Source organism: Takifugu rubripes, chromosome 4, assembly GCF_901000725.2.
Source record: "Takifugu rubripes chromosome 4, fTakRub1.2, whole genome shotgun sequence".
NCBI lineage: Eukaryota > Metazoa > Chordata > Actinopteri > Tetraodontiformes > Tetraodontidae > Takifugu > Takifugu rubripes.
Genome location: NC_042288.1, coordinates 12,701,667 through 12,709,875, shown reverse-complemented (window position 1 = coordinate 12,709,875; position 8,209 = coordinate 12,701,667). Strand labels below are relative to the sequence as shown.

The window sequence follows — 8,209 nt, the reverse complement described above, 5'->3', positions numbered from 1 at the left end:
TCCAATTATTCATCTACTGCTCATTACAGGGATGGGGTAAACGTAATAAAATGAGCAGGGGAAATATCACATAGCCCAACATATTTTGAAGACAACACAGAGTAATTAGAGTTAGTTCAGATAATAGAGAGAGAGAGAGAAAACTGATTATTGTATGGTATGTTTGGGAATTTTACTAAGCATAAAATGTGAACCAGGAGAAAGATCTAGCTAATATATTGGGGAAACAAAACAATTCAGACGTATTTCAATACAATTTTTTTTTTTCATGCTTAAAACTACGTGGCCGACAGGTTAATTAGATGTTTTTCAATGAGTCCGAATCCGCTGAAACCGAGGAGCGACCAGTGTACCGATGGGGTTGTGTTGCTTTCGTAACCATCGGAAATAGAATATATAAACACCATTACACAATAACCTCACCCGCCTGCGATGCAGCACCGTTCTCTCTGTATTTTAGAGAGCATTATAAAATATCGAACGCACCCTTGTTTCTCATGTCTTGCAAATACATGTTCCCCACGCCCACGAACAAATTGGACGCTGGAGTTCACGGGGAGTCCGTGAACGCAGCACTGAGGTGCCTCCGCCGGTGTTTTCATATTTGTACGCCTCTGTTCTGCTCCCATCCATGCTGCAGAATCCACAAACATAGCGTGCAGGTAAAGGGGATTCCTCATTGAGGTTGGTGCGTTTCTTTCATACTTATAACGTGATGGGATTTGTCACAATCAATTGGTTGGTGTTGAAAACCGATCTGTCGTCGGGCAATAGGATATCTGTTGTAAACGCTGACTGGAGCGCATCACATTTTAGCCTCCGATTGAATTTCAGTCTATACTAAACGCGTTTTCTGTATTATCAGGCGCTCGTACATTATTTATTTACCTGGCTGCGTTTATGCAATGTTACAACAGCGCCAATCGATGAAATGGTCATCAGGCAGGTGGATTACCTGCAGTCCTTTTTTCCTCCTACTCTTTCATAGACTGTAAAATTTCTAAGCAATCGCCCTTCTATGTGTTGGCCAGTAAAAGTCTTATTTGGTGGACACAGGACGTCTGGGACAGCTTCCTTCTTTGATTTCTTGATTCTTAGTTGGCCTTAGTGAGATCAGAGGTCACAATTAGCCAAAGAACTTTGGCACCCAGCCAGCCAAAACCAATTACGCAACAATATTATTGATATTGCACGCAGAAGAAATATTTGGACGCACTATGTTAACGCGGGTGTAGTTACCACATCGATCAGCGCGCCCTCTACATGTATGACTGCCAGAAGGGTTGAACGTAAAGGTGTTTGCCTGTGCTGTTTGTGTGTCTTGACCCAGGGGTGACATGACTCTGACCAGAGGATCGTTCACCTATGCCAGTGGGGAAGAGTACCACGGCGAGTGGAAAGAAGGTCAGACGTCCATCTCTGTCAGTTTTCAGTGGTGTCCTCTGGTCTGTGCATTTAAAAATAGTAACACTTAGCAAGCCCATGAGTAAAGAAGTGTGATTAAGAAATGATGCTACCCACCTGCGCCTAAATGCAGCATAAACGCATACGGCGCACTCTAATACGCTGCTATTGGAGAATGGTATGCACACTGGAACAGAATCAGTATAGATTCAGCCTCTGAGTTTAACTCGTGGCATTAGTTTGATAATCCACCAGCACGTGCCTACATGTGAGTTTGCTGCTACGCTCAGCCGTCTGAACCGGAGAAGACAAGCGTCACCTTGTCACCTCCCACACCAGCAGAAGAATATCAGTGCTGGTCACGTGCACGATCAAGCTATTCGAAACGGAGCTTTGATAGGAATCTTCTGGATGAATCCTCTCAGGAAACCTTAGAGAATCCCTCCATCGGGCCTTCGCCTTTACTGAGCGTTCTAATTTTAGTTAAATGGAAGTGCAGCCTGCACCCTTTTCCTAGTCCGCTGTTAGAATTCATGTCTAAAACTTTGATGATGTTTGCCATCTAAAATGATTCTCAGCCTTGCTGGTGGATCCACCCTGGGAGGTATTTAGAAGTACATTACAGGATTGTTGCTCCATTCTGAAGCCTGCAGTAGAAATCCCCACTAAAGTCTGCTGGATTAGAGTAACTTAATGCCAGGAGCAGAATGGTCCGACTGGTAGATCAGTAAAAGTTAACCCGAGGGGAGGGGCTGGATGTACACCAGTCTGGATTTAGGGAGTAGCTTGGCATCAAGGCTAGAGTGACTGGTAAATAATAACACTTTGCACTCGTTTTACAGCTTTTAAATCCTTTTACATCTTAACATTCAGTCGTAGGTCTGATGGCGTAGTACAAGGCTCTGTATTCGGCCCACTTTAGTGCGCATCTGAGGTCTCTGTATCTCTGAAACTAAATGCAAATCAAATCAGTGGGTGCTGTAAGCGCGATCATGTGACTTGTGTGGCGGTTATTCCATCCTGCAGGCCGGAGACACGGCGTTGGCCAGCTCAAGTTTCAGGACGGGACGTGCTACAGTGGCCAGTTTGAGAATGGACTCTTCCACGGATCCGGTGTGCTCTTCTTTACGGACGGATCCAGGTGGGTGTGTGAGCGGAAGCGGTCGCCCCGGTTTTGTGGTTACAAATGACACGCCGTTGTGCCGTCCCTGTGTCAGATACGAAGGGGAATTTTCACATGGGAAGTTCCACGGCAGCGGAATCTTCAGCCGCTACGACGGGATGAAATTTGAAGGAGAATTTAAAGACGGGCGGGTTGAGGGATACGGTAGGTCTGCTTCCTCGCAGGAACCGTTGGTCCGCCGGCAGCGCCTCCCACCGTCTCTGTCTCTGTCTCCAGGCCTGTTGACCTTCCCAGATGGGGCCCACGGCGTTCCGAGAAACGAAGGATTGTTTCAAAACCACAAGCTGCAGAAGAGAGAGAAGTGCCCGGGAGCGGTGCAGCGCGCCCAGGCCTCGGCCTCCGGCGCTCGCAGTCTGGCTCTTTAACTGCCATGGAACCTGCGGTCAGAGTTCCAGCACCTTCCAGGAGCACCTCAGGGATGTGTGTTTGGACACGCCCCTTCAACAACAAGCTCTTCTCTCGCTCTTGCTTTCTTTTTTTCACCATCAAGTCTTTCGGAGCCTTTAAACCGGCTCCATTCTGACCGACAAGGGTTGCATTTTGGATGACGGGTGTACACGTGCGACACCGCGAGGACTTCGGTTTGAGGACCTGTTTGGAGAGGCCCCCCTCGGCTTTATTTGGAAAGTATCTGAAATAAGGAAAAGGTGCCGTTTTTGCCTTTTAGCCACAATGTCTAAGTGTTTTTCTCACGAGCGTTTAGCTTCATTCAGAAATTGACTAAGGGTCAAAGGTTGAGGCCTCGCCTTAAAGCCTTACCAGTGCTTTTCCACGTGTTTGAAGGGAACCATCAGTCTCTTACACGCACAGTTTTCACTGTTAAAATGCTGCAATCCATCACGACATGACCACGTAACGAAGGTTAAGACCCCTGAGAGGACCACGGAGTTTTGTTTTGATGGTGCGCAGGCAGGAGAGGAAGGTTTCACGCCGTTCACACCAACAGTTCAGTTGTCAGAGAAACACTTTGAATGTAAACATATGGATTTAAAAAAAAAAAAAAAAAACATCCAGAAACTCAGCCCAGCACCTTAAAGATCCACCTCCAGCAGCGCTGCTGCAGGCTCCATCCTCCAAATAATTCTTTTTGTCATGTTTTTTACCCCCTTCTGCGCATCTGTTTTCACATTTGCCTTAAAGATGTTTTGGTACCGTTCAATGGGTCCATCTGAGATTTCAACACTGCCCTGTTTCCTCTCCTCTCATCTATGCATCATTCACCCTAAGGAGTCTGTCGGCACCATCACTTTGACATTTGTTTCAAATTACGTTGAGATCTGTGGCCAAAAAAGCCCTTCATCTCTCTGGAAATCATCCCAACGAGTCATTTAACTAAACGCAAACAAAGCGTGATGCATTTAGAGATGTAGATATTAAGGCAGCTGCATTAAAGGTGAATATTTAATATATTTAACAGGTGGTTCTAATGTAGGTTTTCTGTGAGGTGCGTAGATGATTGTTACTTTATGTTCCGACCTTTTCCAGATTACTTCAGTGGACTTGCAGAGCATCCGTCTAAGGTAGAACCTCAACCACAGACAATCAGCGATAATAAAGGAAGATCGTAGGAGTCGCGTTAAAGTCGGGTCCATAAAGAGGAACCCGGTCGGTGCTCCACTGTGTCGGGACAACAAACGGACCTAAAACTAAACACTGAAGGGAAATTGGACTCATATGTAAATATTCAGTGAGTATTTTGCCTGAATTGTAGACGATACTTGAAGTTTTTATTGATGTTGCGAGGAGGAAAAGATCTGTCTGGGACCATTTTGACTCCAGTGTGGTTATGTGACATTTTAAAGCACATTTAAAATCAACCAGGTTAACCAAAGTGCTGAATAAATACTGTAGTAACAGAATAACTGGGTCGAAAGCCAAAGAGAACAGTCACCATTTAAAGGACCAGAGCAGTGAATGTGCCCGGACCGATCCGGGCCAGGCGCTTCAAAGTCTGTTGGATGTGCAGAATCACACCATTATTGTTCCATTCAGCCCTCCGGTTCTACGGGCAGCGCTCGCACAGTCTGAGTGGAAATGAATCCATAAAATCCCACCTCCACGGAAACAAATGGTGCTTTCAAAGCGTGCCTGTCCAGACGTTCGCCTGCCTGGAACGCCGCCATCGCCACGGTTACAACAAAATAACGTAATGCTTTGAGTGTCTGTACAGTGTAAAACTCCTGAAATGGGGGTCAGTTGTGATGGCTGTGTTCATTAAAATGATGATGAAACAGGAATTATTGAGGAAGTGCTTCTTTTATCATTGTGCAATGGTTTGAGATGTTTACAGACCTTAAAACCCGTGACATTTCCTGGATAAACTAGTAGCTCTGGTTCCTTACCAGTAGACAAAGCACAAAACCTGCAGCCCCCCACCCCACCCCACCCCACAGTGAGAGAATAACATGATAGAAATTTGAAAATGATAGAAACAAGTGCCTGAACCATCACATAATTGGCAATTCCGACATATGACCTTTATTATTTTACTTTCAGGAAATATTTGGTGACGTAACACATAAATTCTCTTATTAGACGGACGCCACAGTTACATTTACTTCAGAATCAACACAGAAGCCAAAACGTGCATCTACGCTGCATGTGTGTTCCAGGAAAACCCACATTTACTTATCAGGGCGGTTCAGATCCTCCCCGCAGCTCTTTCAAATGCTCCCAGTCTCTCCCCTTTGCCGGCCCAGTATGCAGCTCCTGAAGGTCCCAGGTGAAACAGGCGCCTCCTATTTATAGTGCTGACTTCAGGCACACTTTAGTGCATGAAGATAATCTGGCTCAATCTCATCATCATCTTTACAAACAGGCAGCACACTCGCACGTCTAATCTGATCTTTAGGGTTGATACCAACAAGTCGCGTCAGGGTCATCGTCCAGAGAGGTGGTTGGTGCATCTCCTCCGCCTGGTTTATGTATTCAAAATTCAAAATGACATCATTTATGTCTAGTAGTTGTGAATCTGGAAGACAACTGTTGAAATTGTGTTGGCATTAATAACCTTTAACCCACACACACACACACACACACAGTTCATCAATGGGACATGTCCAGTAAAGTGTTATTACTGGTTAATAAATTGTGACTTTTCCACAATTTGAAATTGTTCGGCTGCTCCTGGGCCTCATCTTTGTTACGTTGTCATTTTATGGCCTTTAAAATATATTTATGGAGATTAATATGGACCCGTACCCTAACCCAAACCTGAACTGATTCTGACCTTTAACCTTAAAACCAAGCTCATCAACAGCCACTTGAGGTCGTTGGTACGGCACATACAGTATATTTATATATAACCTTCACGAGGTCCAATACCTGATGGCACAGTTGTTAGTATTACAAATTATGCCCCCCCAAAAAATGTCTAAACGAATCAATGATAAATCTTTTCTAATAAAGTACACCATGCATGTGGCTTTAACATCCTGTGGAATAAATGCTAACATAACCACAAATATGATAAATATTCCTCACTATTTTCTCCACCTTCCGCTCAAACGCTTTTATATGTTCAAACGGCCAAAGGGGAGATTTTTACACAATCAAACATGAACTACTGACCCACATAACGAAGCAAAATCTGCATAAGCTGTAAACAAAGCTTTCCTTTTCTATAAGTCAGTGTCAAAAATGAACGTCATTTGATATAAATGTTTCATATAAGGTGAGTCTTGTCAGTAAGTGATAGCATGCTAACAGGTCTCTCACACACACACACACGCTTATTTAGAAGTGACGGAGTAACTATTTAATGGTTAACCAGTGTTCCTGGGGGAGCTGGAAGTGTTCCGCAGCCATTTTGGCTGCACTGGATCGACTGCAAACACAGGTCACTGCAGCCGACTGTGCGTAAGTTACTCATGAGGTTTATTTTCTCTCCTTCCTGATGCTCTGCTGTCGTTGTAACGGTCAAATATTCTCAAGGAGGTTTTGATCTTTTTAAGGGTGCTTTATCTGCTTCTTTGTCATGTGTGTTTAAGGTGGAATACCTGCTGCTATGGTAACGATGAGCGCGGAGGACCCGGGCGATGACTCTCCGCTGCTGCCCGAGGCTGTGGAGGCCGGGACACCAGGGCTGCTCGCTCACAGGCAGCCAATCACCACGCCCGGTTCCTGGGACTTCTTCTTCCTGAGCAGGTAGCTCCGGTGTCTTGAGCTGAACGTTAATGTTTGGCTGATCCGCTCTGTAATGCTGTTGTCGCTCCAGGAGCCAGAACCTGGCCCTCGGTGCTGCGCTGCTCTTCGGATGCTACTCAGCTGTTCTGATTCCTGCGTATTTCCCGCTGAAGAAGGCGATCTTCAACGACCCCCGACCCAAGAACCTGGTACAGATGCCCATCCGGCCACGACCGTAGCTCGTCCCTTCACATGCGCTCCTCTCTTCAGGTCCTGTTCAACCGATCCGCCTCCCTCCTGTCGGACCCTTGCCGACCCCGCTGGTGCCTGAACCGCCTCAAACGTCTGCCCTGCTCCGAGGGTCTCCTGGACATCCCGGTCTTTGTGCAGCAGGACGTGCCCTCGTCTTGGGATCTGCCGCCTCCTCTCGGTCTCCGGGGCAGCGAGGAGCATCTGGCCCTGGCCCTGGCCTCGCTGCCTCAGCTTGGCCTGCCTCCATCGCTGAGGGGAGAGGGAGGCTGCAGGAGATGTGTGGTGGTGGGAAACGGAGGGGTCCTCCACGGGAGCCACCTGGGAGCTCACATAGATCAATACGACGTGATTATCAGGTCCGTTGAGCAGTTGGTAAACGAAAAGATGACTCCGTGGCTTAATTTGCACCTCCGACCCCAGGATGAATAACGCTCCTGTGAGCGGGTTTGAGCGGGACGCGGGATCCCGCACCACCGTTCGACTGCTGTACCCAGAGGGGGCGCCGCACTCTGGGAACGAGTATCGAGAGACCACCACCGTCGCCCTGGTGGTCTTCAAGAGCCTTGACCTGGACTGGCTCATCTCAGTCGTGACCAGACGGCCGTTGGTAAGAGCCTCACAGAAGGCAACAGGAAACAACTTCTACTATCACGCCATCAATGTTGCCACCAGGGCTTCTGGTCCAAACTGTGGTTCTGGAGGGAGGTGGTGGAGGACATCCCTCTAACCCGGGAGAGCTTCAGGATTCTGCACCCAGAGATTATCCGCAGGACGGGGCAGGTTCTGCAGCGATACACCCTGACGCGGGGAAAAGTGAGTTGAGGACGGTTCCCGTCAGCTTGTAACCAACCGGCAAAGGTCACTTAAATACGGCGCTTGATCCACAGATGGTTCCGACGCTGGGCGCCAGCGCCGTGGTGATGGCTTTGCAGGTGTGCGACCAGGTGAGTCTGGCAGGGTTCGGCTACGACATGCAGCATCCCCAGAGCCAGCTCCACTACTACGAGGCTGTGCCCATGGACGCCATGAAGGCTCAGGTGGGGCGTCCGCACCTCCTCACCCCTCGCCCTTCATCCACGTCACCCCGCCTCCTGTCCCTGCAGGTGGTGCACGACATCGGCGCCGAGAAACTCTTTCTGAGGGACCTGGTGGCCGCCGGAGCCACGACCGACCTCACAGGAGCTCTGTGACCGGGAGGATCCCAGCCGCCAAGGCAGAGATCATCTACCAGCAGCTACCGCACAT

The 8,209-nt window shown here is 47.9% G+C and overlaps 2 protein-coding genes across 6 annotated transcripts; both read left to right on the top strand.

The window, feature by feature from the left end:
- Positions 1-553: 553 nt before the first annotated feature.
- Positions 554-4,814, top strand: morn4 (MORN repeat containing 4). 3 transcript variants are annotated; one of them, XM_003964070.3, is made up of 5 exons: positions 554-684; positions 1,331-1,404; positions 2,431-2,545; positions 2,622-2,731; positions 2,804-4,814. In XM_003964070.3, exons 2-5 carry the CDS (start codon positions 1,338-1,340, stop codon positions 2,950-2,952), a joined length of 441 nt encoding a protein of 146 aa, XP_003964119.1. In that variant the 5' UTR covers positions 554-684; positions 1,331-1,337; the 3' UTR covers positions 2,953-4,814. The 3 variants fall into 3 exon arrangements, with proteins under 3 accessions (XP_003964119.1, XP_029691603.1, XP_029691604.1); XM_029835743.1 differs by having other exon boundaries at positions 554-688; XM_029835744.1 differs by having other exon boundaries at positions 578-662.
- A 1,560-nt stretch (positions 4,815-6,374) lies between these two features.
- On the top strand, positions 6,375-8,208 carry st3gal7 (ST3 beta-galactoside alpha-2,3-sialyltransferase 7). Of its 3 annotated transcripts, none has more exons than XM_029834594.1 (8): positions 6,375-6,441; positions 6,577-6,733; positions 6,804-6,921; positions 6,983-7,320; positions 7,385-7,571; positions 7,637-7,777; positions 7,852-8,001; positions 8,068-8,208. In XM_029834594.1, exons 2-8 carry the CDS (start codon positions 6,594-6,596, stop codon positions 8,152-8,154), a joined length of 1,161 nt encoding a protein of 386 aa, XP_029690454.1. In that variant the 5' UTR covers positions 6,375-6,441; positions 6,577-6,593; the 3' UTR covers positions 8,155-8,208.
- Position 8,209: the final 1 nt, after the last annotated feature.

Bases quoted from the DNA above. Each gene is read 5' to 3' on its own strand.
- morn4 (XM_003964070.3), top strand. From the start codon at position 1,338: ATGACTCTGACCAGAGGATCGTTCACCTATGCCAGTGGGGAAGAGTAC. The intron at 1,405-2,430 runs GTCAGACGTCCA...TCCATCCTGCAG, and splicing joins CCACGGCGAGTGGAAAGAAG to GCCGGAGACACGGCGTTGGC. The intron at 2,546-2,621 runs GTGGGTGTGTGA...TCCCTGTGTCAG, and splicing joins TTCTTTACGGACGGATCCAG to ATACGAAGGGGAATTTTCAC.
- st3gal7 (XM_029834594.1), top strand. From the start codon at position 6,594: ATGGTAACGATGAGCGCGGAGGACCCGGGCGATGACTCTCCGCTGCTG. The intron at 6,922-6,982 runs GTACAGATGCCC...TCCTCTCTTCAG, and splicing joins ACCCCCGACCCAAGAACCTG to GTCCTGTTCAACCGATCCGC. The intron at 7,778-7,851 runs GTGAGTTGAGGA...CTTGATCCACAG, and splicing joins ACACCCTGACGCGGGGAAAA to ATGGTTCCGACGCTGGGCGC.